At 40.0% G+C, this 26,935-nt stretch overlaps 1 protein-coding gene across 1 annotated transcript in view; it reads left to right on the top strand.

Moving 5' to 3' along the window:
- The window catches only part of IFNLR1 (interferon lambda receptor 1), a 31,491-nt gene extending 4,904 nt beyond the window's left edge, over window positions 1–26,587 (top strand). The window contains exons 2-7 of the mRNA XM_075195390.1: window positions 14,093–14,225; window positions 15,922–16,091; window positions 17,118–17,272; window positions 19,185–19,341; window positions 22,362–22,483; window positions 23,370–26,587. Coding sequence (XP_075051491.1) covers window positions 14,093–14,225; window positions 15,922–16,091; window positions 17,118–17,272; window positions 19,185–19,341; window positions 22,362–22,483; window positions 23,370–24,104 — 1,472 coding nt within the window. The 3' untranslated portion in view covers window positions 24,105–26,587. The remainder of the gene's footprint in view (window positions 1–14,092; window positions 14,226–15,921; window positions 16,092–17,117; window positions 17,273–19,184; window positions 19,342–22,361; window positions 22,484–23,369) is intronic.
- The last annotated feature ends 348 nt before the right edge of the window (window positions 26,588–26,935 follow it).

Raw genomic sequence — 26,935 nt, 5'->3', positions numbered from 1 at the left:
AGTAGTTTTTATTACATTTTTAATAGATTTGAAGTAGTTTTGCATTTTTTTCATAACGGGTTTGAAAAACTTTATTTTTGGCTACTGAGCTCCATCTATTTTCTCAACTTTGATTGAGATGGGGCTACAACGGATGACATCCTTTCAGGGCTGTTGATTGTTATTATTTTAGCTGTGGTTTGTGGTGTCACCAGTGGTTGAAGTGGAAATTTAGAAGTGCTGGTATGGAACTTCCACTTTGAAATTAATGGCTGGGGGCTTGGGGGCTGTCAAGGCTCTCTGAAGGCTTAGGGATCTTAATAGAGTGAAATTAATTTTAGATGCATTTTAACACTGCATTGCAGGGTTTCCCAAACCCAGTCCTCAGGGCTCCCCAACAGTGCAGGTTTTCCGGATCACATGTGAAATAATTAGGACCACCTGTGGATCTGTAAGGAGATATGGAAAATGAATACACCTGTGCTCCTGCAAGGAGATATGGAAAACCTGCACTGTTAGGGAGCCCTGAGGACTGGGTTTGGGAAACCCTGCTGTATTGTATAATATAAAACATTTTAACTGATGTAAGGCTGTCCACCCTGTGTTCCCCGCCTATCTTGTGTCCAATTACCTTTCCTCTATGTCCCTCCACCTCTCCCTCCTGTCTCCTTTATGTACTTACATTTTCCCTCATATCTCCATATTGTATTAAAACTATCCAAAATATCTCCCTTATTTCTTCAATATTACACTTTACCTTTCCCTTATCAATTTCCTTTCTCTTATGTGCTCCTATCTTCATTGCAGGTATCCCCCTCTCTCCCTCCCTATCTGCTCTCCACTGTGCCTCACATATTGCTTCTCTTGCTCCTCCCTTCCTCTTTGATTCTCTCTAGTTCATCCATGTTCCTGCTCCTATTATTCCCTTTTACTAGTTCAAACATTTGCCCCTCCATCATCACACTGTGCCCCCTCCTTCATCACACTGTGCCTCCTCCTTCATCACACTGTTCCTCCTCCTTCACTACACTGTGCCCCCTCCTTCACCACACTGTGCCTCCTCTTTCACCACACTGTGCCTCCTCCTTCATCACACTGTTCCTCCTCCTTCACCACACTGTGCCCCCTGCTTCATCACACTGTGCCTCCTCCTTCACCACACTGTGCTCCTTCACCACACTGTGCCTCCTCCTTCACCACACTGTGCCTCCTCCTTCACCACACTGTGCTCAGAAAAGATGCCTCATACCTTAAATGATAAGGAAATATATGGAGAAAGAACTAATTGGTAAAGCCTATCTATGTGTGTGCAATTAATTGTATGGTGTACATATTATTCTTTGCACCATATATTGCTCTGCTATCTGTAATTGTTACCAAATAAGCCTCAGCTTTTAAAACTGCCACCAGATATAAACTGGCATTCATTGCTGCTCATCAGATATGGATGACTACCCTGTACTTTAGCTGACTGCTTTGTAAACTAGTCTATACTTTGTTTACTACACAGGGTCTGCTTTATATATCAGCCACAAAAAGTGGTCTGCTTTTTGAATGGATTCAACTGTAAGTAGTTTATGATCCCACTTGAATAAGTCAGATCTGCAATATAAATTAGGCTAGGGCCTTAGCCATTTACCCCATTTTTATCAAATGTATTGTCTTAACTTATTACTGTGTTTAATGTGAAATTGCTGCCCTTTGAGAGTAAGAGTCCCTCTTCTATCCAGCGTCTTCTTGGTTGATCCCGGTGTCTTCTCTTCTTGACCCGTTGTCTTTTCTCCGGCGAGCTTGCCTCTCCTAGGGGAACTGAAACTGCGCCGCGTGGGATGACGATATAATAGCCATCATGCTGGTGCAGAGTGGCAACGCGACAAGCCCTGATTGTCTCTTCTCAGCACCAAAAATTCAAATGGCCGTTGGTGGGCTCTGTTTGGATCGCCATTACACCCACTCGGAAACGATTCGCTGCCGCCAGCCCCTGCAAGAAGAATGATGAACTTACTGGTGCCGAATCATCGACTCTCTCTGGGATTACATGAAGAGACAGAAGAATTTGAACAGCCACAGAAGATCTTTGGTTAGTTCTCCAAGATGTTTGGAACAACTTCCCTGCCAAGAGCCTTCAAAAACTGTGTGCAAGTTTACCTAGAAGAATTGATGCTGTTTTGAAGGCAAAGGGTGGTCATACCAAATATTGATTTGATTAAGATTTCTCTTCTGTTCATTCTCTTTGCATTTTGTTAATTGATGAAAATAAACTATTAACCCTTCAATTTTTGAAAGAACTCTTACTTTGCAGCATTTTTAATTTTTTCCACACCTGCCTAGAACTTTTGCACTTTTGTGTGTGTGTGTGTGTGTGTGTGTATATGTGTATATATATATATATATATATATATATATATATATGTTTAATTTATTTAATATACGTTAATGTTGATGGCAATTGCTTTATATTTTTTTCTCTGTGTGAAAATTTACATTCCACATAGATATTGTATATATCCTACAATATTATTAATCAAATCTTACATACAATGACGCTTCCGTTTTTTGCTCATAGGATGACCATATGTAAATCCCTTGCCTTAGACAATACTTCTTTGTCATGTAGGTCTGGTGAGTTCTTCAGCAGGACTCATATAACATAGGAATAAACAAGACAACAGTACATAGTGTAACATGTAATCATAGAGGGATTAAATAAATAATCTAGATAAATAATCTAATTAAAACTTTAATATAAGTGGCAGGCTTTGATAATTACCTTAATAACGAATAATAAAATAGAGGGTCCTGCGTGATATATATACTACATAGCTACACACACACACACACACACACACACACACACATATATATAATATAATATATATATATATATATATATATATGACATATATAGTCAAAATTGGTGTCATGTTATCAATGTTTATTTTTTATGTTAGTTTTAATGTTCGGTATCATTGCTAGTTTTAATGTACATTATCAATGGTATTTTTAAAGTGCGGTATCAATGCTAGTTTTAGCTTGCGGTATCAGTGCTAGTTTTAGCTTGCAGTATTATTGCTAGTTTTAGTGTACGTTATCAATGCTATTTTTAATGTGCGGTTTCAATGCTAGTTTTAATGTGTGGTGTCAATACCCATTTTAATGTGGGGCTTTGATGATTGTTTTAATGTACAGTATTTTAGTTTGTAGAATCAATGATTTGTCTTATGCAGACAACCTAGGCTAGCCCTCTGGGAGAGCTGTAAGTGTCATGCTGTGGGCTGTAGGTGATGTAATGCAGGATGTGTCAATGCCTATAGCCTTATACCCAAGGGCGTTATTTTACATGCGTTTTATACAGAGGTCCTTGTACAATTTACAAGTACCTGTACTAATATTAATATATATATCACGCCCGACATTCAGTAAGCAGTGGCAAGGAGAGAGGATGCTGGGTCCCAGGCACCGCCGAATTGGTAAGAAGAAAGAAGAAAAGACAGAAGAAATAGAAGAAAGAAGGTCAAGTATGGTAAGTAAAGAAACGGAGGGGAATGGTGATAGGAAACGGGAATGGTGATAGGAAACAACAATGGAGGGGCAAAAGAATGAAGGAGGGGCAGAGTGAGGATGTGAGGGGCACAGAGTGTGTGGAGATGATGCAGGGGCACAGAGGGTGTGGAGATGATGCAGGGGCACAGAGTGTGTGGAGATGATGCAGGGGCACAGAGTGTGTGTAGATGATGCAGTGGCACAGAGTGTGTGTATGATGATGCAGGGGCACAGAGTGTGTGGAGGCGATGCAGGGGCACGGAGTGTGTGTATGATGATGCAGGGGCACAGAGTGTGTGGAGGCGATGCAGGGGCTTGGAGTGTGTGTATGATGATGCAGGGGCACAGAGTGTGTGGAGGCGATGCAGGGGCACGGAGTGTGTGGATGCAATGCAGGGGCACGGAGTGTGGAGATGATGCAGGGGCACAGAGTGTGTGGAGGCGATGCAGGGGCACGGAGTGTGTGTATGATGATGCAGGGGCACAGAGTGTGTGGATGCGATGCAGGGGCACAGAGTGTGTGGATGCGATGCAGGGGCACAGAGTGTGTGGATGATGATGCAGGGGCACAGATTGTGTGGATGCGATGCAGGGGCACAGATTGTGTGGATGCGATGCAGGGGCACAGATTGTGTGGATGCGATGCAGGGGCACAGATTGTGTGGATGCAATGCAGGGGCACAGAGTGTGTGTATGCGATGCAGGGGCACAGAGTGTGTGGATGCAATGCAGGGGCACAGAGTGTGTGGAGGCGATGCAGGGTCACAGAGTGTGTGGATGCGATACAGGGGCACAGTGTGTGGAGGCGATGCAGGGGCACTGATTGTGTGGAGGCGATGCAGGGGCACAGTGTGTGGAGGCGATGCAGGGGCACAGAGTGTGTGGATGCAGAGGGGCACAGAGTGTGTGGAGATGATGCAGGGGCACAGAGTGTGTGGCTGACTCTAAGGGTGCCGCACACTGCAAAAGTTTGGGAACCACTGCCTTAATTTTTGATCTTAGGGGCCCCCCTGTCTTAAGTGCCCCGGGCCCCCCAAAGCCTTAATCCAGCTCTGTCCACCACTATGTAGCAATCCTTTATCCTAAGTAGTGATCATGAATAGAAAAGTAAGGGATCCACCAGTGATATCCCTCCGTGGGTAATCCCCTTAGGGTATCTGCTTATAGAAAGAATCTCCAGAATGCGCTTGTCAATATCCACTCTTAATCAGAGTTTCCTTCTTTTCATGAAGCTCAAACATCAGCAGTGTCCACACATAAAACGGAAAATGACACAAGAACAGACCTTGTGTATTAACTTAAAAACAGATTTATTCCAAATAAACTTAAAGCACACTCACTTCAAACATGAAGGAGCACTACTTATGAATCAAACCCGTACCAAATTTCCATTCTTTAAGGCACATAACAGGATCTCCAACATGAATTCAAAAATCGCGGCAGCCACAATCCATACTCTATGTCACCTGTAATGGTTGTCTGGTAATCGTACTCTACCAACGCGTTTCAACCCTTTGTCCTAAGGTCTTTTTCAAGGTATGATCCTACAAATGAATCTTCGGTCTTTTAATAGATAAACTTGTCTATATGTGAGAGCTCACACGGAGCGTTACACACGCGCTAGCCCCTCCCACTTTCTCAATATCCCCTCTTCATATCGAAGAAAAATTCCCACGTATGGACGGGTCATGAATTTGGGGCAAGTCTGGTGTCCTGGCTGCGATACATAGACGACGTGTTTTTTGTCTGGAGAGGAACTGATAAAGATCTTAAGAGATTCTGTGAATATCTAAACAATAATGATGTAAACAGAGAACTCACTCACATCAGTCCCTGCCCCATTGAAGCTTACAATCTAAATTCCCTAACACACACACACACACACAGACAGAAACACAGACTAGGGTCAATTTGATAGCAGCCAATTAACCTACCTGTATGTCTTTGGATTGTGGGAGGAAACCGGAGCACCCGGAGGAAACCCACGCAAACACAGGGAGAACATATAAACTCCACACAGATAAGGCCATGGTCGGGAATCGAACTCATGACCCCAGTTATGTGAGGCAGAAGTGCTAACCACTAAGTCACTGTGCTGTCCACGTATCATTAGATTCATTCCTTGTTGACTTTGGGAGTACAGAGAAAGTAAGTAAGTAAATGCTAAAGATCAATATTGATAAATAGGAGCATTTCCAGGATAATTAGAGACAGTTGGCAACTATGCATATATGAGACACATTGATAGTGCAAGTGTCACCAGCTCCCTACAATTCTGCCACCTTTCTCCGGATTCAGGAAACAATATATTTGCTAATGTGTATATCATTAATATATCATAAATATTATATAGCCTGTGTTCAGATATGTGTTGATATGATACACAATGAAAACTGTCCTCTTTGTTCTTTTGACCTAAATGATTAGGCAAGCCATTCATTCTTTAAGACATATCCAATATGCATGTACATATCTGGCAAAATACCACAAACGCCACTTGGATTTTTAAAGACTTCTTACTTGTTATGTTTGTGATGATACTTTTGACCCAGTGGATCCACCTCTTCTAATCTCTATACAGAGCAAAGTTTGAAAAGTGATACTCAGGAGTGTGTAGGTGTGAACATGTATATTACACAGATACTTGTTCTTACTACTTGTATGACTGTAAGTTTCAGTGTCTAGTGCCATTGGTGACAATCTGTTCTATGGGCCTGATTCATTAAGGCATGCAAAATTAACGGATTGTGCATTTTGATAAAAGCGCAAATAATACGGGTATGCGCAAGTCCATATTCAACAAGGAGCGAATGTGAAGATACGTGTGGTGATGAATACGTGTCTAGGTCTGTTCTGCTCTATGATATAATACATTGCACATTGCAGGGTAAAATCCAATACATATGTGGGGTATAAAGTCAGAAAGGAATGCACAGAAAAAAAAAAAAAGTCACCTGTTAATAATAATATAGTCACTGGTGAGTGACTCGTACAAGTGACACATACCTTTGAGGTGCCCAAAGCTTGATTTGGATGCTGCTGAGTGTACTCGAGCTAGGCACACCCTTACTGGACATTAACTACATACATACACCCATTCCCCTCCCTGTTCTGTCCCTGAAATTGAAGGCAGTAGTAGTGGTCCATTTGCGCTTGAAGATTAATTGTTTAAACCACATATATTTATTAAAAATATTAAATCCCCATATACCTACAATCTGATATCTTCAAGGTTATCAACGGTTAATAGTGTTTGGAAGGGGGGAACCCCATACACTTTTTTTTAAGAATTCTATTTTTAACACTTTATTGTCCCCTAGACCCCTGGCAGATGCAGGAGTTACCGCTCACCCAGCACGAAGCTGACTTAGACGTTCTCTGCACGGGAACGCCATTACTGTACCTTGCAACAGACCACGGAAATATACAGTCTTTCAAGAATGACAAATGTAATCTGTCTATACCTCTATATATTCTATAGAATTTTACATGTGCTGTGTCCAGAATGTATCAAATTATATGTTATTACATAGAAAAATGTCATTTATAATGTGTGTCAACAAAAACTCATCATACTTGACAACATTGACTTTTGACTTTTTGTCCTCCGGGAGGGGGGTATGGTGGAAGGACAGGAGGGGGCAGGACACAGCTAATCGAGTCATTTTGGCTCTGCTCCTGCGCCAAATGCAACATTTTGTCGCAGAGGGGGGAAAAATGATGTGATTCACCGCAAGTTGCGTCATTGAGGCTCCCATCCTGCCCACTTCCTATGCGGAGAAATTGACTGCTCTCCTGGTATTCTGGGAAACCTACCCAGAATTCAGGAGTCTCCCGGATATTCCATTCTGGGAGAGTGGGAATTCAATACACATTTGAAATTATACGTGCAAATTTATTTTAGTAGGGTTTCCATGGGAAAGCTATTTTTCCCTGCAAAAAGTAGAATTGAATGACTGTGGACACAATTATATGTTTTCTGATTATTGTTTTAAAAATATACTTTATTTAATTTTCTCGTTTAAAAATAGATTTTGATTGCTGTTTCTAACATCTCCTCTCCCTCCTCTGTGACAAAGAGAAGTTTACTGCTAATGCATCTAGTTATCTATTGTATGAATAGAGTAAAACGTTTGTACTGACGTTTGTATTTTACCCTCCTAGTCAATATACATTGTGACTTCTGGAAGAGCAGGTTTAAAGTTTCCATGAGTCATGTAGATAGCAAATGCTATAAAGTGTAATTTGCCCTTCACTGAAGAATGTGCACAGGATTTTTTTTTACTTCAAACATGAGTTTATATAGATCACATCTGATAGTGATTTAATGTCATAAGGACATTAACCCTAATTGGTGCTTTACTATAATAAGGGTGTTTCGGGCCAGAACTGTATGGGAGCCCAGATCTTTCCCCCTCAAACTCAGCACTGAGTGTTTGATCTTGATGATTGTGAAATTGGGTTTGGGGTTAGGGGTTTGGTGTCTTTTCCTTTGTGTTTGGGGTAATGTTATTTTTTGTTTATTGCAAAATACCTGTAGCATGAGCTTTGTGGCATATTTTAAAACACTCTGGTTTGCTATGTGTGTTTAAGTATTTTGTATGAGATATTATTGAACTGCTTGAGTGGGTGATCAAGCACGTAAAACGTATGTTGGGGGATGCTAGTGTAAACCAGAGCTAGCCCTGATCATCATTCCAATAATCAGCAGCCACTAATAGCCAAATGTCACTAGAACAAGTTCAACCACTGTGAAGATGTGATCCCTACCAAAGAAAAAGTGCTAAAGATCATTCTTTATTTCTCCAGGACAGCTTTACACACTCACTTTGGAGTAATCTGCAAAAACTGCAGTTGATACCGTTGTTATCTATATTACTACGTCACTGGAACAACTACATACTTTTGAAAGAACTGCAATCACCAGTGCAAAAATATCACGGGTCCAGTTTACATAACACAATGTCACATGCTTTATGGAGGTGATGTATGTGTACTGCATACACGGGTTCCTCCAACTAGTAGATCTTGAAAAAAGTTACACTTATCTGTCCTTAGGTATAGAGCGCTGCTTGTAGTATGCTGCCATGGTGCTGTACTGGGGCTGTGGTCCATAGGGGATAGACATAGTGGGGGGAGCGGGTAGGATACATAACTGCGAAGGAGCAAATGTCAGCACTTAACCTGCCGACATGAAAATATCGGCAGGCTACATGCCGACACTTACATTATGCAGACAGGTTGACAATATCATCAGTGTGATTGGCGACATTGAAAACCATCGGTGGGAGCGTGGTCCGTACATCTGGTTAGTTCCTTGTTTTTAGAGCTGGGGTAGGATGGGTGATATCATGAGTTTAGAGATGTTTTGCTATCAGGGGTCAGATAAACAAGGTAGGTGGTTTGAACAAGCTGTTGCGGTAGGTAGTGTGCAGGTGGTGTGCAGCAGTACTAGTGTTATATGGGGAGAGTTTTTTTTCAGAGTGGCAGATAGGAAGAAATAGGTAGTAGATAAAAAGGAATTTATAGAGCATAATTATTAGAGGACAAGGTGAGAATAGCTGAGACACTAGTATATATGGAGTGGCTTGGAATCGGTGAAGAATGTTAAGAGCAAAGAAGAAATGGCGGCGGCTCCCTGACCTTGCCTAACACAAACAAATACATTTTGTTTTGGATGGGCAGCACAGAGTTGGTGGCAGTGTTTAATAGCTCATTTGGCTGTATATTCATTTTGTTAGAAACACGTATTTGTATTGTTGGGTATCAGTCATTGGGTTTATACCTATTAGGTGTTTTTTTCTGTAATACACACGTCTTACATTCAAGCACTATACACTATATCCTACTGAGCATGTCAATTGCAATCATAAAAAATTAAAGCGATAACAGAGTTCGCTAACTGGAGCGCTACAGAATCTGCTAGCGCTATATAAATAAATGTTGATGATGATATCGTATTTCAGTCAGAGTCTTTGGCTTCAGTCGAGTATCTTTTGCCATGTTACTTCCACTTATCATTGTAGTGATAGCCTTACAAAAGTCAAAGTTGTTTTACTTACACAAAATGTAGCAATAGTGTTGTCACTGTAAAAGGTCTAGTTAATAGAGGTATTACACTTTTTTGATACATTTTATCACTGAGCTACAATGTATCAATGTAGCTCATTGCAGTTAGTGGTGACAGTCCACAAGAAGACTTTTCAAGGATGCACTTTGATGGAGACTCAGCTCCCAGGCTCTTTGGAGTGGCACGATTGATCAGGTTCCTTTCTTGAGTCTCATGGACCAATCAGTGAAAAGTCTTTAAACACGGTGAATGAAAAAAAAAAAAGTGTGTGTGTGTATATATATATATATATATATTGAGGCTTTTTTCCAACTGTTCCTGTGTATTTGGGTCACCACACCATCAGTCAATCCTGTGCGGAAGACTGTGGGAGGTTCCTGCTGTACCTGAGGACATGGTATATCTGATACCTGAATTTCAGATAAGCTTGCATTATTATTACTCTTTGTGAGTGTGCATTTTATATGTTAAAATCCTGATTAAATACTGTTACCTTGAAATACTACACCATATAGTGTATTATCTCCCTTTTTTTCCTATTGAGTGGAAGAGAGATATGTTTACAGTATGCTGATGTTTTTGACTGGAGACCAGACTTGCAGTTGCTGAGTATGCTGACCACATAATATTGAAAGTGAAGTGGTTGTTAAGCTGTGTTCCAGTCTTTGGATTAATCATACAGATAAGCGATATAATTTCCTTTGGGTGTGTAATACTATGGTGATGGGCTATCACTAACACACTGCTTCTACTAATCCTATGCCTATATTATTCTGTCTTTTATATGTGCAAACTGGACTCATACCCATGGTCCTATAAGACCGTCCAGCAAACGTGGAACTTTGATCCATTGACTATACTATTATTTTTCCACTGAACCTGGGATAAATTCCTAGTAACACACCATTGTGCGCCGTATCCTTAATTGACTTTCTATATATATATATATATATATATATATATATATATATATAATGTTTGCTGTGGCCAGTAATGGTACAAATGAGTAAGTACTATTTTTGACTATTTTTACACTTTTATGCCAACATCTGACATCCAGGGGTGTTGGGAAAAGACTATCTGCTCAGAGCTGTTTCCTGTTGGGGGCTGCATTTATTATTTGATTTTTATAGCCTAAGAGGGAAATGCAGTATATTTTTCTAGTTCTATTATTATTATTATTATTATTATTATTATTATCATTTATTTGTTAGGCGCCACAAGGTTTCCGCAGCGCCGCAAATAGTACAAACAGTAGACTATACAGGGTATAACAGTACAGAACAATAAACAAAAGTACCAATACTTCAGAAACTCCAGGCAGGCAGATGCAATAGACACGGAGCAGAAGAACGGGTAAGGAGACAGGAGGGAAGATAGTGAGACTATTATCAAGAAACAGTGGAGAGAAACCTCTTTCTTCAAATCTCTTTCTATATATTTTACACTGCTTCTCAGAGTTTTTGAAACACATACAATTTTGCCTTAACTTAAAAATTGTGAAATCAGTATATTATTTTTCAAGCTGTCCAAATGATAGCTGGACTATTGTAAATAACGATTGCTGCCATCCTGGTTTATGTAGATGTAAGTTTCCATTTCCTGAGTATTTATATAAATCAGTGGTGTCTAAAACTAGAGCTAAACAGTATATTTTTCACCCTATAAAAGTGATTCCTACATTACAATAAATAGAAAAAAATAGAAACAATTATCATTAACTGCAATATTATGTTTGACAATAAAATGCATTATAGGAAAATAATAAGAAATCTTGACAATACAATAGACATAAAAAAAAACCTCAAAATGCAATTAACCATTCAAAATAATAAACACTTTTGTACTCAATCACAAGTCACCTCTGTTGCTAGAATGGAAGGAATGGGTTGCTAGATTTTCCACTGGGTGTTATTTATTCAGCAATTTTTTGTAAATCAGTACAGATTTGCAAATTCATGGCCTGATTCATTAAGGATCTTAACTTGAGAAACTTCTTATTTCAGTCTCCTGGACAAAACCATGTTACAAATCAAGGGGTGAAAATTAGTATTCTGTTTTGCACATAATACTGTCAGTTTTTCATGTAGCACACAAATACTTGATAGCTTATTTGTACACTGAAATTTAAAGTTGATATTTGTATCAGGCCGTCACTGGTGAAATCTCTGAAATTCGTCTAGACATTCAGAATGGGACTAATCCAGTGGTTCCCAAACCTTTGCAGTTCGCGGCACCCTTAGAGTCTCCAAATTTTTTCAAGGCACCCTTCCAAAATAATTTTTGAGCAGTTCTTTTTTAGAAGTAGTTGGGTCAAAAAATTGTAATAAGTATTTAGGTCAGGACAGAAATACTTATTTAGTTGTATGCAAAAATGCCCCCTCTGCATCCAGACACTCTGCCCCCTCTGCATCCAGACACTCTGCCCCCTCTGCATCCAGACACACTGCCCCCTCTGCATCCAGACACACTGCCCTCTCTCACACTGCCCCCTCTGCCCTCTGTCACGCTGTCCCCCTCCTCTGCCCTTTCTCACGATGCCCCCCCTCCTCTGCCCTCTCTCACGATGCCCCCCCTCCTCTGCCCTCTCTCACGATGTCCCCCCTCCTCTGCCCTCTCTCACGATGTCCCCCCTCCTCTGCCCTCTCTCACGATGTCCCCCCTCCTCTGCCCTCACTCACGATGTCCCCCCTCCTCTGCCCTCTCTCATGCTGTCCCCCCTCCTCTGCCCTCTGTCAACCTCCTCTGCCCTCTGTCACGCTGTCCCCCTCCTCTGCCCTCTGTCACGCTGTCCCCCTCCTCTGCCCTCTCTCACGCTGTCCTTCTCCTCTGCCCTCTCTCACGCTGTCCTCCTCCTCTGCCCTCTCTCACGCTGTCCCCTCCTACGCTGTGTCCCCCTCCACTGCCCCTCTCACGCTGTGTCCCCCTCCACTGTCCCTCTCATGCTGTGCCCCTCCTCTGCCCCGCTGTGCCCCTCCTCTGCCTCGCTGAGCCCCTCCTCTGCCCCGCTGTCGCACTCCTCTGCCCGTTACACTCCTCTGTCCCCTGTTACACTCCTCTGTCCTGTTGTGCCCCGCTGTCACCCCTTTCTGTCCCCTGTTACACTCCTCTGTTCTGTTGTGCCCCACTGTCACCCTCTTCTGTCCCCTGTTACACTCCTCTGTCCTGTTGTGCCCCGCTGTCACCCTCTCTGCCCCGCTGTCACCCTCCTCTGCCCCTGTTACACTCCTCTGTCCTGTTGTGCCCCGCTGTCACCCTCTCTGCCCCAGCTGTCACCCTCTCTGCCCCGCTGTCACCCTCCTCTGTCCTGCTGTGCCCCGCTGTCACCCGCTGTCACCCTTCTCTGTCCTGCTTTGCCCCGCTGTCACCCTCCTCCGTCCTGCTGTGCCCCGCTGTCACCCTTCTCTGTCCTGCTGTCCCCCGCTGTCACCCTTCTCTGTCCTGCTGTGCCCCGCTGTCACCCTCCTCTGTCCTGCTGTGCCCCGCTGTCACCCTCCTCTGTCCTGTTGTGCCCCGCTGTCACCCTCTCTGCCCTGCTGTGCCCCGCTGTCACCCTCTCTGCCCTGCTGTGCCCCGCTGTCACCCTCCTCTGTCCTGCTGTGCCCAGCTGTCACCCTCTCTGCCCCAGCTGTCACCCTCTCTTCCCTGCTGTCACGCTCCCTCTCACTCCTCTGCCGCGTACTAGCCATAGAATAAAAAGAAAGAACACAGAAACTTACCAATCTGTCGGGCGCCGGGACCCAGCAGACTCCTCTCTCCCGCAGCAGCTTGTTTCTGACGTCGATATTCAGTGACAGCTGCGGGAGAGAGGAGTCTGCTGGGTCCCGGCACCCGACAGATTGGTAAATTTCTGTGTTATTTCTTTTTTTCAATGCTTGGCCCGCGGCACCCCAGTGACAGCGCCGCGGCACCCCTGGGAGCCGCGGCGCACAGTTTGGGAACCGCCGGACTAATCTATTCACCCATCACCCTAGCTGAAATACATTCTTTTCCCTCACAACTATTCCCTGTGCAACTTTATCTTGTTTGATGAAACATATCTACCAGGAAAACAACACAGCTCTCCGGAGACATACCATCCCTTTCAATGGATTTTTTTAATTTCATCTGGATTACCTAAAAGACCTCAATTCTAGAATCTCATCCAGGTGTGGATTTAGCATAAGAATATAAAACACAATGTTTTCAAAATCAAGTATAAACATCTCTGCTGAATTGAAGGAACATGTAATAGGTAATAAAATAACTGGTATTTAATTTAAAAATAATGTTTTATCCTTATAAAAAAAACAGTATTAAAAGATTTTTTGTCATAGAGTACTTACATTTTGTCAAAATACTGTAAAATTTGCAGGAACATTGTTTACTACTGTTGTGTTTGTTTTAAACACTGGTTAAAATTGTGAGGGGAAAAATACATATGACTGTTTTAATGGTTATAAGAGTACATTCATTATATTGTCATAATTGATTTATATGATTTACTATTCCTGATTTTAGGAGTGCTTCATAAACCTATAAATCTCAAAGTGGAATCAAGAAACTTCAGCCTCTTCTTGACGTGGCTTCCAAATCCTGAAAATCCATCAAATGTAACCTACAAAGTAGGCTACAAAGAAAATGCTTCACTTCGGTAACTCTATACATGTTAGACTTTATACCACTGTTTGATAGAATCATTTTCTTGTGATTTATTTTGTAAAATAAGGATAATACTACTGAAAGGGACAATGCATACAGTGAGGGCACAAATGAAAAGTCACAAAGTAATTGTTTACGTTTTTTAGCACAAAAAAAGGAGCATAAATTATATTTCTATAATAAAGCTCAACATTGCTTACATTGAATGTGACCCCAGAAATTGAAAATAATCTGCTGCAGGTGATTGGATATAGAACTTAACCAGTTAAGCAGAAACAAAACAGGTGAGGAGTTTGACTGGAGCGGTACACCTGTCAAACTGTAACACAGGTGACCTAAGGCGAACTCAGGGAGGACAGAAGTCTCCCATGGAACAAAAGGGCAATGTTTTTATTTTCTTTAGGACCATATATATAATGTGTTAAATAATTTATTTTCTTCACTGCAAGTTAAGGGAGTTTTTCCACCTTAATATTACTTTCATTTATTGCAGGTGAGGCTCTTATAAGAATGAGACATTCTTCTCCATTATTACAATGTAGCCAACTGGTCTGTGCAGCATTGGCGCATCATAAATTGCTAAGGTTTATTGGACTACATTCACATTAATTATAGATTGCTCTATCAGTTGCATGTTTATTTGCTTCTTATATGATTGAAATCTGTAAGAAAAAATATAGCATGAATGGAACAATGCACATTTTTAAAAACTGCAGTGACAGAAGTTATATGTGGACTTGTTCTATGACAAGTTTAATCTGTGCATTGTTCAAACATATGTATTAGGATCTAGATGAAATAAAATAATTCTCATTATTGTTTAAGGGGAAAAAATCATTGAACTGTTTATATTTAGGAATGCAAAATACAGTTTTTACCATACTTGCCTACTTTCGGCAAGTGTAGTCCGGGAGAGGGGCATGACTAGAAGGCAGGAGGGGGCAGGGCGTGGCCAAACGTGTCATTTTGGCCCCGCCCCTGTGCTGGAAATGCCGCTTTGTCGCGGGGGGCAAAATGGCGCGATTCGCTGCAAATTGCGTCATTTAGGCTAGGCAGTTGCGGGATGCGGGAGACTTGCCTGCTCTCCCGGGAGTCTGTGAGACCGACCCGAATTTCGGGAGTCTCCTGGACATTCCGGGAGTGTTGGCAAGTATGGTTTTAACCAGTGACAAACATTTTATAGCTACTACAAAGAACAACATAGGCAGTGTGTAGTATGTGTCCAGCAGTAGATTTTATTTTATATTTTTATATATGCTTCCTTAGTTCTTTACATTGTGAATATGACATGCAGGGGACTCACTTTACCAACAGAAGCAATCTGACTGCCGGGCCTAAAACACTTGTGGATCCAAAGCATTGGCATCTCCAACACATCATACTATTATGTATTATTTTGGTGATACAGGAAGCTGTGCTGTGCTGTGCTGTGATGTTCTATACTATTATACAGTCATCTTTACATTTGCACATGTTAGGATGCCCTAAACATATTTTTAATGTTCTGTGCAACCATGTGTGTAATGGTACATTTATCAACAAGGCCTTAAGTTTTTCCAAAGGTCAATTATTTGTTCAAAGCCCTGACTATAGCCATAGACTATTCTGCAGAATTTTGTGACAGAGATTATAAGTAGCAGTTTGCAATTTTTGTCTTGAATTAATATCCATTTTTTTCCTTTTGTAAGTTGGAGAAGTGTCCCTACATGCACAAATGTCACTGCGCCGGAGTGTAATCTCACATGTCTCTTAATGGAGAACTACACTTGGGAACACATGGTGCGAGTGAGGGCTGTTTCTCATTTGCTGCGTAGGTCTCCATGGGTCGATCTTGGAAATATATCATATCTTTTTACAGGTAGGTGTTAGTGTATCAAAGCAAATGATCAATAGTTTTTGCAACCAACAAATATGTCTGCGTCTATGGAGCTTTATAACATTCTGGTTAGAAAACACTTCTGTTCCAGTTATTAAACATATTTTTGCAGCAATGATAGAAACATTCTTTCTGACTGCTAAATAGCTAAGCACATAAGGCAATGATCTATCAAAAGTTTAGTGAAAACGCTATAAATTAACCCCCAAACCAGTGTTTTTACTCCACTCTGGTGAAACTGTTTAATTTCATTTACTGATTATAGAGTGATGTCGAAGTATGTTTTTAAAATATTTTTTATCTAAATTAAATGGTTTAAGTAATTTAACTTTCAATTTATTTTTAATTATTTTACCTCTATATTTTTTAATGGAGTGCAGTAACTTCTTTTAGTCTGCATAATTCATTGCAATTGCTGTCTATAAGGCCTTATGCACACAGCTGTACATACCAGGCCTGAGTCATTAAGGAGCACAAAAAATAAGTAACATTGCACCAGGGCAAAACCATGTTGCATTGGAGGGGGAGGTAAATTTAAAATGTGGGGATAGATTTACAGTTGGGGTAGGGCATGTCCTAGATCAACTTTAAATTTCAGTGTGTATGGGCGAGAGGGGAAGAGGCTCCATGATTCACGTCATTTTGGACCCACTTCCAGTGATGTAATGCCTGTTTGGGTTTTTTTTACAGTGTAAAAAGACCCCAAACAAGCATTACATCACTGGGGGCGGGGCCAAAATGACACGACTCGCAAAGCCCCGCCCCCTCCGTTCATACATTCCGGCTCTAATTTTATTGAAGTGGGCAGATGGGCCAGATGCGGGAGAATCGCCAGCTCTCCCGGGAGTCCGTGAGACCGACCCGAATTTTGGGAGTCTCCCGGACATTCCGGGAGAGTTGGCAAGTATGGTATATCTTCAACACTGTGCGTTCTGTAAATGGAAAAGCTAAAGCAGGCAACATTTTGAAAAAGCCATGTTTACCTGAAAATTGTTTTCTTTCTTTCAGTGAAGCCCGACCCACCAATTCTACACATAGCACAAGGTGAAAGCAGTGTATCTATCACTGCCTCTGTGAGTGTACCATTATGTGTGCCAGAAATCATTTTTCTATCTCATTTGAAGTACTCTGTGGAGGTCGTGAGGGATAAAGCTCTGAAACAGGTAGTTGAAATGCACTTTTTTAGTGTTTAAACTCTAGTACAGGCATTGGAAATGTAAGATGGCTATCTTTTAATACTGTTCAATAGTAACTCCACCAAAACTTAAACCTTAGTAATGTTCATCAAATCACTGGGCAAGCAAACATGTTCTGTGGACGTGGGCAGTGTCCTCAAATACACCCATCCTGTCAAGATAGAAACGCTGCAACATGGAGTGAAGATGATCACACATTAGCATTAAGTAGCAATTTGCTGATAATGGGCCTGCCTGCATGTTGACATCACATTAGACACTGTCGCTCATGTAACATATGAAGTCTGGCGGCCTTTGTCGCTGAAGCTCTTTCCAAATGCGCCCCTCCTTCAGAGTCACTGATGTCTTCTCTTGCAGCCATAATTACAGGCAACCTGGACAATTTATATACATAAACCTGACCATGCTTGGATCATAATTGCTTAATTAATGCCTGTTTAGAAGCCCTTGCTTTCAATATGTTTGGTGTCTTATTTGCCCAGGTGTTTCTAATTTTTTTTGCTCATTGCCTTAACTATATTTTTATGGTAAATTTATTAAAATGAGGATATGCAAAAAAATCTATTACAGTCTGCTTTGGGCCTCTTGTGTCACACAGTCCCTATTTGTTTGACACATGCACAGATTTTTCAAGGCAAAATATCATTGTTTGCGGGATGACCACATTTAGTTATTCTTGATGGAGCAGGAAACATGTGAATCAAGACATTCCTTATGTAATGCGGGGTAGGCGCACTAATGCACCTGTTTCTACGTACAAATGCAATAATGAGATTTTGATTTGTGGAATAAAATTCTCTAATGAAGTCAGAGGCATTCTGAAAGTACATGATTTTTATAAGGCCACACAGAATTTTGCAACAAGTGACAGAAGCCAAAGATTAATATAAAAATAATCTCTTCAAGGCACTATTAAAGTAGTCAAGCCATCGAATCAGCTGTTACAGAAGCCGGCAATGCCAAAAAAAGACAAGCAACAAAATATAATAACAGAGCTTAATGATGTGCTCTGAACTGCTAGAACATGTATATAAATAACAAACGTCAGCTAGTATAGTATATAGTATATGAGCTCATGTGTATGTATTTTTATTGATGTATCATTTGTGATGCTTTTAATAAATACAATTGTATTTGTATATTTACCGGTTATATAGTTTCTATCAGTGGTCAAAGTGGAAATATAGCAATGGAGGTATGGAAAATGTAAGTGAATGGAATTTGATAGATTTACAATCTAAGCAGTAGAAGAAGTGGTGGTATAGCGGGTTGGGTACTAAATTTCAGTACTGAAAAAGACGACACTACTTACCCCTCCAGCATGATCCCGAACCACGCATTGCCGACCTCCTCAGCGGGGACGACTGTAGGAAACATAGAGCTGCCATAAATTACACACACCGAGTGTCCGGCACGAACCAATGACGTCAATGCTGATAGCGTCAGTATTATTACTGCTGTTAAAGGGGATTGGCCCTTTAACAGCAGTAATATACACTTTAATACATATAGGAGCAGATTCAATTTCCTGCGTTGTTCTTTAGAAACAAGCGGGGCGTGCATTATTGCCGTCACAGATTTTTGCTTGCGGCTCACAGAGCTGCAAGCAAAAATCAGCATTGAAAGTACTGTAGCAACGGTAAAAAGCGCACTGTTACTACGGTAATAGTGCGGTTTATTACCGCACTATTACCGTAGTAACAGTGCGGTAATAGTGCGGTTTATTACCGTTACTACGGTAATAGTGTGCTGCCCACTTTGTTCTAAAGAACAATGCGGGAATTGAATTCTCCACATTGCATTTTTTTACATCTTAAATTCTATCAATCATATCAAGCATTCTTTGGCAGTATTTTCCACTCTCTCTTATCCTTATTAGATCATACATAAAGAACAAATGAATGGGTCTTCAATCACTATCAAAACTGATGGATTTAATGGAGAATATTGTTTTGCTGCCAAGACAATATATGTGATGGATAGCACTAAAGAGAGCAGATTATCGAATCCAGTTTGCAAGACTTTTACTCACAAAGGTAACTATTTATATGATTTAATTTAAAATGTTTAATCCAGGAAAAGCAAACTAATGAGACTCATAACAAATTAAGCATTTATGAGGGCATCAATATCAGGACAGTTTTGTCTAAGCATTTACAGGATAAACATGTGTAGACCAGCTGAAACTCATTCAAGTTTAAATTGATACATATTAATGGTTTTTGTTTGTGAACGGGACACCTCAAACACAGTAGTATTCGTAATTCAAATAAAAGAAAATGTTAAAATGCTTTATTCTTATTTAAAATATTATTTAAATAGTGTTTAAAAATAAAAATATTTTGAAAGTCAAAAAGTCAAAATGAGGGTCTTATTTATAATGGGTGATTACAACATTGCACCCCAACTCGATTGTCCCCATCTAAACAAACCCTCAACACCGCTCTTTACTTTTCCCTGGCTTTCTCCCAGTTGATGGCTAAAGTCTAATTACACCCCTCGAATATGAACAGTAAAAGTGAACTGCAAATGCAAGCCTCACATTCCTATCAATAAATTATTGTCCTCAGTTGCCCATTGAACAGGTTTGTGGCTGTAGTTGGGTGAGAAACTGCCACATCTGAGGAAAGGGTTAACCTCCTGAATGTCAGGACAAAGTTCCAAACAATCCTCATAGGTGAGGAGTTTGGGCCTATTTAAGGACTCAAATTAAATTTAGTCATGGCCACTGAAAGAGCCAATATACACTGAACTTACTGCATAGCTCTGGTATTGCTGTGTTGTGATGTGGTCCTCACAATAAAACGCCAATTTGACCCCGCCTCAAAACTTTGGCTGGTGTCTTCATGTTAACGCACTTCAAGGGACATCAAACTAATTCAACATTTCCGGTATATCTGGAGACAACACATGCATATATAACACATAATTACAAAAATTAACAAGCAAGGTGCTCAATTATAGCTTGCTTAAGCTAAATTAACTGCTCTAGACATCAGTGGAACAATGATCCTAACCGTAGACAAATTACTATTAGGGTAGATAATGCATCTTAATGCAAAAATATATGCACAGCACACCTGCAGCTATGTTGCTATGTGAATTGTGCCTTCCCCTGCAGTCCATGAGTCTTCTGCTTTTTGCTGGAGAAGGGGATAGATCTATGTATATATCTAATTCTTGCTGATAATAAAGGAACACTAAAAATTCTTGGTGTTAACCATTTTAATAATAGCTGGCATGCATTTTTTCTTTATTTGGTAAAATGCCTCAATCATTATTTTGGGGCTCATTTAGAGCTGGACTTGTATCAGTTTTTTGCATAAGATACACATTTCCGTACTGCTCTCGTGCCCAAAAAATGCATACGCAAACACCCACATTGACGTTTTGCATATTTTGATTTGCGTCTTCTTACACCTGAAGCGGAAAAACAGGTGGGTAGGGCTGGGAAAGCGTAGGTTGGATAAAGTAAAGGCAAGTTCACGTAATTTAGACAAAATTAGATCTGGACACATCAACACATTAGCAGAAATGCCTTTTAAGAAGCGAATCTCTTGTGGATGCCCGAGGGCTTGGGCCACGATACATGATCATGATGACTAGCAGCAGCAATATCTATCTGTTTCTTATTGGCTAATTGCATATTGACCTCTCCAGCTGAAAGTTCTTAAATCATTAGCCGGAATATTTTCACAAGTTGCAGACATCTATTAGCATTATTTAATGGACATATTGAAAGAAAGATTTTTAAAACTACAGATGCTTTTATTTACTACTATCACTTTCAAGCCACATCTAGACTCCGTAGTGGGGCGTATACACACTTCTTATGCCTGGCGCAAATGCGATTGTTTTTGAGCTGAGTGCATCTAGAGATGTATCTGACTCAACAATTGTAGGTAAATATGATCGTTATCATGACTCTTTTCCTTATATTCGTTCTGAGCAAGTTTGCATCCACATCTAAACGAATCCCTTAACTTGCACCTGAAAAGTGAGCGTAGTTCACATTGGGGGTGCCACATTCCCTGGGAACATCCCTAGTTCATCGCTAGTTTTATCCTGCGTCCCGTCCGACAGGACTCTTGGGAGAAGTGACCCTCTTACAATGTATGTGGTTGTGCACTGGAATTTTTATAACAGGGGAGAGTTTAAGGGTGCTTAATGCATTAAGCGCCCTCAAACTCTCTCCTCTTCTAAAAATTCCACTACACTGCCACATACATATGGGCAGTACGGTGGCTCAGTGGTTAGCACTTCTGCCTCACAGCACTGGGGTCATGAGTTCAATTCCCGACCATGGCCTTATCTGTGAGGAGTTTGTATGTTCTCCCTGTGTTTGCGTGGGTTTCCTCCGGGTGCTCCGCTTTCCTCCCACACTCCAAAAACATACTGGTAGGTTAATTGACTGCTAACAAATTGACCCTAGTCTGTGTGTCTGTCTGTGTGTTATAGAATATAGATTGTAAGCTCCAATGGGGCAGGGACTGATGTGAGTGAGTTCTCTGTACAGCGCTGCAGAGTTAGTGGCGCTATATAAATAAATGGTGATCATGATGATGATGATGATACATTGTAAGAGGAACACATCTCCCAAGAGTCCTGTCGGACGGGACGGCAGGATAGTCCCAAATGTAGGGATAGTTTGGCGATATGCCGACACACCTAATATCTTTTAGATATACAGCAATGATAATGAAAGTAAAAATAAAAGCAGATGCTGGAAACAAGCAAAATGTTTAATTCAGCTGAAAATAAGAAAATACTTTTTCCTCTTATCCAAACACATTTTCATTAACTTATTGGGATAAATATAAGTGGACTTGTAAATAGGGAAGTCATAATTGAATAACTGTAACTGGTTATGGAGACTAACATCTTTCCACTTCAAGCTTACATCTCTGTTTGTATAGTACAAGAGAGCCACTGAAAGATATGTTTCAGATGAGCACAATGAGAGCTTATGACATTAAGTATATGTTTATATATCTTTGTAAGTGCATAAATATATTGCCTTCAGTATAGATCTAAATGTAACATTTTTCCTTTTTAGTTGAAGACCATCAACAGTTACTGGTTGGACTGACAGTTACATTTGCTGTCATCTTCGTCATATTTATAGTTTGCATAATCTATTTTATAATAAACAAAAAAGCCGAGACACCTAAAGCATTGGTAAGTTCAACATGAGTTCTGAGAACAACTACAGTATGAGCTGCTTTCACAAGAATGTTAACATTTTCCTGTTAGAGCTACCTCCAGAATATATGGCATAATGCACAGCTTACTTTAAACCATAAGGAGAATTTATATCACTGAGGAGTTCTGAGACTAGGCCAGGTGCTTTTATACAGAGAAACATCATTTCAAATTTATATTTATATTTCATATGTTTATATTAAAAGTAATAATACACATTTTCACACCTATGGGCATGCTCAATTAAACGGATACTCAGACTTGTCTGCAACAGGTTTAATTCAGGAAAACCTTCACATGTATGTATTAGGAGCAAGTAGGTGTTATCCCCAGATTTTTTGCAAATATATATTGGTGATGGGGGACTGATTGGTTACTCTGTTTTTTCTGCAACTCTCCTACTCTTTCATGTAAGTCTTAAACACACATTGCATCCAACTCTAAATGGAGCCCTAGGTATGCAAATGCCTCCAACTTTAAATGAGGCCCATTGTTAATAAACATTCACCGATGTTTATTTATATTAACTGTGGCTATAACACATTGGATAAAATTGTATCCAATGCACAAAGCATAACTAATATGTGTCATATCCAAGGGCCTTGATGAAAACCACAGAAAGAGACCAGAAAAATAATGTACTTTTAAAAACTGCAGGACATGCACAATTCAATAAATTAAAGTTTCCTAAAGGTGTAAAACCCCTTATCCACTTATCCACTATCATGTAGCAAATAATTTACTGATATTTATACAAAAGTGCTATATATGCCTAATATCAATAACCTAGACTACCATGTAGCTAATAATTTACTTATATTTATACAAAAGTGTTATATGCCTAAATTATTTTTTTCAATAGGATTTTTCATGCAAAAATTATCGTTTGGAGGCATCAAACTTGCCAGTTTTGTCCTTGGAAAATGATGGATTACTGGAAAACTTAATTACCATTTATGATAAAAAGGATCAGGCATTATCAGTCTCACCTTTTCTATATAGTGAGAATAATGTTAGTGCAAATGAATATCCTTTCAGCGGCTGTGGTTACATGCAGCGACATTCTATGCAAGACAACTTGAAAAACGAGCTTCAGACTGGTAATTCTGTCCGTCAAGAATATATGTCATCTAAAGGTTTATCAATAAACTCCAACAGTGATAAGTCCTCATCTGGCTTTAACTGTGAAAATACATCAGGATCAAGTACGGGAAAATCAATGACACTGGATAAAATCCAAATAAATGACTGTACACAAGAGAGAAATATAATTTGGGGGGAAATTCAAACGTTGTCTTCTGCAAACTTAACTGAACACCACCTTTTTAACAATCTTGGCATACTGGACCCTAACGGCTTAGGGAATGTGCCCTTTGATACATTGTGTATAGCGGGCAATAATGACCAGATGGAAAGCTCAGATGACGAATCTTCTAATCAGCCCCACACAGACTCTGAAGATTCCCTGGAGGAATCATCTATTGTTAGTACAGAGTGTGAAAAGTCAGATTCCTACATAGCTTCAAAGGTTGGAAAATCACAAAAGAACTGGAGTTCAGGTTACGAGCAGAGGCGTTATACATCAAAGAGGTGTTAAAAAAAAACATTTAAAAAAAGTTATTTTTTATCCATGAAAAAAAAATTTAAAATACAACATCGGGATATTATATAAGCGGCACACTTGATCCTTCCAGACCCCGCACTGATTCACCTATATGCACAAATCACATCCACATGAATCCATGCACCAAGTCTGGGAATCTGGATAGTCCCATCAAAATCGGTCCTGTTGGAAAGTATTTATTATCTGTAATTGAGTATGTAACCCCATGTAATTTCAACAGGTTAGGTTTCGATAATTATACTGTTTGAGAACAGTTGACCTAAAACTTGAACAAGTTTAATTTACATATGCATGTTTAAGGACATCCTCTTTATACAGTATGGGTACTCGAAAAACGGGTCCAGAAACTCTGCTATAAGCTACTGCACAAAAAGGCAGAAGAGCCTATTCTTTTAATGTAGAGTAACCTACCACTTTTTGTTAGAAATTAAGACAAGTGTGGTGCATAACTTTGCAGCGGGTTGGCTATGCAATATCTACTTTCATAATGTCGGCATTCAAAATGTCTACACCATCATAATGTCGACCAACAAAATGTCCTCATGTTCATAATGTCTACACAGTTAAAATTTCGACATACATAATGTCTACACATTAAAAATGTTGGTATGTAAAATGTGTGCACACGTCATAATGCCTACAGAATTGTAACGTTAACATTCAAAATGTCGACATAAATAGATGTAAACAAAAAATGTCAATAAATAAATAATGGCAATGCATGTTATGCTCCTGGGATATAATATTAATATCAATTGTTTAACTGTAAAAAATTATTTTGTCACTGGTGAACTACAGGTTCAAGCATGCCCAGCCTGCTATTATCCCAGTGGGCCCTAGGTGCCAGAACATCCTGGCACTTGTGGTTCCCCAAGTGCCATCATGTCCTGCCTGCCATGGATATGCTGGTGCTTGTAGTATTACAAGTGCCAGCATGCCCAAACACTTAATGGCAGCCTGGGCATGTTGAGACCTGTAGTGCCCCAGGAACAGAATGGATTTTTACATTTAAACAATTAATATTACCCACCACCCAGAATTGTGGGAAGAGCCCTAGTGCTATCAGCAGGGGAGTGGTCAAACCTGGGGAAAGGTAGCCCGCATTTGTTTTCTTGTTTGGCATTATGGCAGGGGGATCCCATGTTGCAGGTTTCCCTTCTATAGTGCCACCAGCCCATGCTGGGAAAGCCTAGTGCTAATATTAATAAATTTGTGGGGACCCCACACTTTTTGTCCCACCGATTTTGCTAGTACCAGCCTAGGCTGGCAGCATTAGGGTTGGTTAAGCTGTTTGGCAAAGGAGTTGGTTATTTTTCTCCATTTACTGCATGTTTTTTTGTTTACATCGGGCAAAAATGTGAATGTCGACATTACAACCCTGTAGATATTATGACTGTGTGTCAAATATGTCGACATTTTGAATGTGTAGACATTATGTGTGTTGATATTTTAACTGTGTAGACATTGTGAACATGTAGACATTTTTTTTTTGGTTGACATAACAGTATAGACATTATCACCATCGACATTGAGGTGTAGAAATTTCGAATGTAGACATTTCGCCTACATCCCTTTGCAGCAAATGCTGATGGCTGCTTTTGAGAGCGATCAGCTGAAGATGTTGGAAAGGGGATGGAGTGTTTAGTGCTGTAGTCATTAGCATGAGATGCCGCTAATGCACTGAACACTCCCTCTTCTATCAAACTTCTTCCTGCTAACCGCTGGCAACACTGGCTGCTATGTGTTGTAGATGATGATCTTTACTTTATTGTCATCCCTTGAATGTCAGAAAACGTTTTAAATCAAACCATTTAAAAGTTGATCACTACATAATGCCATTTAAAGCACATCAACAGTCATCAACTTGGATCTATAAATGACTCTGCTAATGACAAAGTAAGCCAGGGAACACTTTTGTTTACATTCATTACCAATTTACATGTCATATTACACTTTAAAATAAATAGAAAAGCAGAGCAAACCCTTTCTGCATTTATAGTAATATATTTGCTTTCAGCACAGAAACTGAGCACTTTGACAGATTCATTGCAACATTCAAGCAGCAAAAGATATAATTGCACAACTGATGATTGTCATACAATCTTAGCCTCCTTAAAATATTCTACCCGTTTACCATCGCTTTGCATACCTCATTCAAAACTTAAAACTTAATTTATTATCTTTCTTTACCCAAGCTTCCTGCATTGCTGTGTTAATGGACCACACCATTGAGCACTTTTTGCATATCTGGCTGGACCAATATGCATTATGTAGCACTTAGTAATGTAATGTATCAATCTCTTATTTTTCTATAGATTGTAAGCTTGACAGCGGGGCCATCTTACCTTACTGCCTGCTTGTTAATGTCCAGTATTGTTCTATTATTGTGTTTGTTCCTAACTGTATAGCGCTGCTGAGTATGCCTGCACTGTAAAAATAAATGTTAATATTATTAACTGTTGTGTTAAGCACTCATTTATCAGTTTCACATGTATGGCTAGATATCTCATGTGTCTGTTAATTCTAGATGCCATTAACACAGAGTGTTACATTAATAAATAAATGTTTTTCCAAGGGAAAAAAAATATAAAATATTTTTTTTTTAAAATTTCCATGTATATACATAAATGACTATATTATTGACAGGTAACATTAGTTGCTTAATATTTTTGTTTTTGTGCGTTCTTTTGAGATTTTACTTTCCACATAGGTATTGTACGTATCCTGCAGTGTCTGATTTAGTACAGCAGAGTAAGCCTACAATCGTAGTCAACATCACACTTATCTTTGGATTCATTCCTTGT

The sequence above is a fragment of the Mixophyes fleayi genome, chromosome 2 (genome assembly GCF_038048845.1).
Source record: "Mixophyes fleayi isolate aMixFle1 chromosome 2, aMixFle1.hap1, whole genome shotgun sequence".
Lineage (NCBI taxonomy): Eukaryota > Metazoa > Chordata > Amphibia > Anura > Limnodynastidae > Mixophyes > Mixophyes fleayi.
The sequence above is the reverse complement of the archived record's forward strand: the minus strand, read 5'-3'. Positions and strand labels throughout refer to the sequence as shown.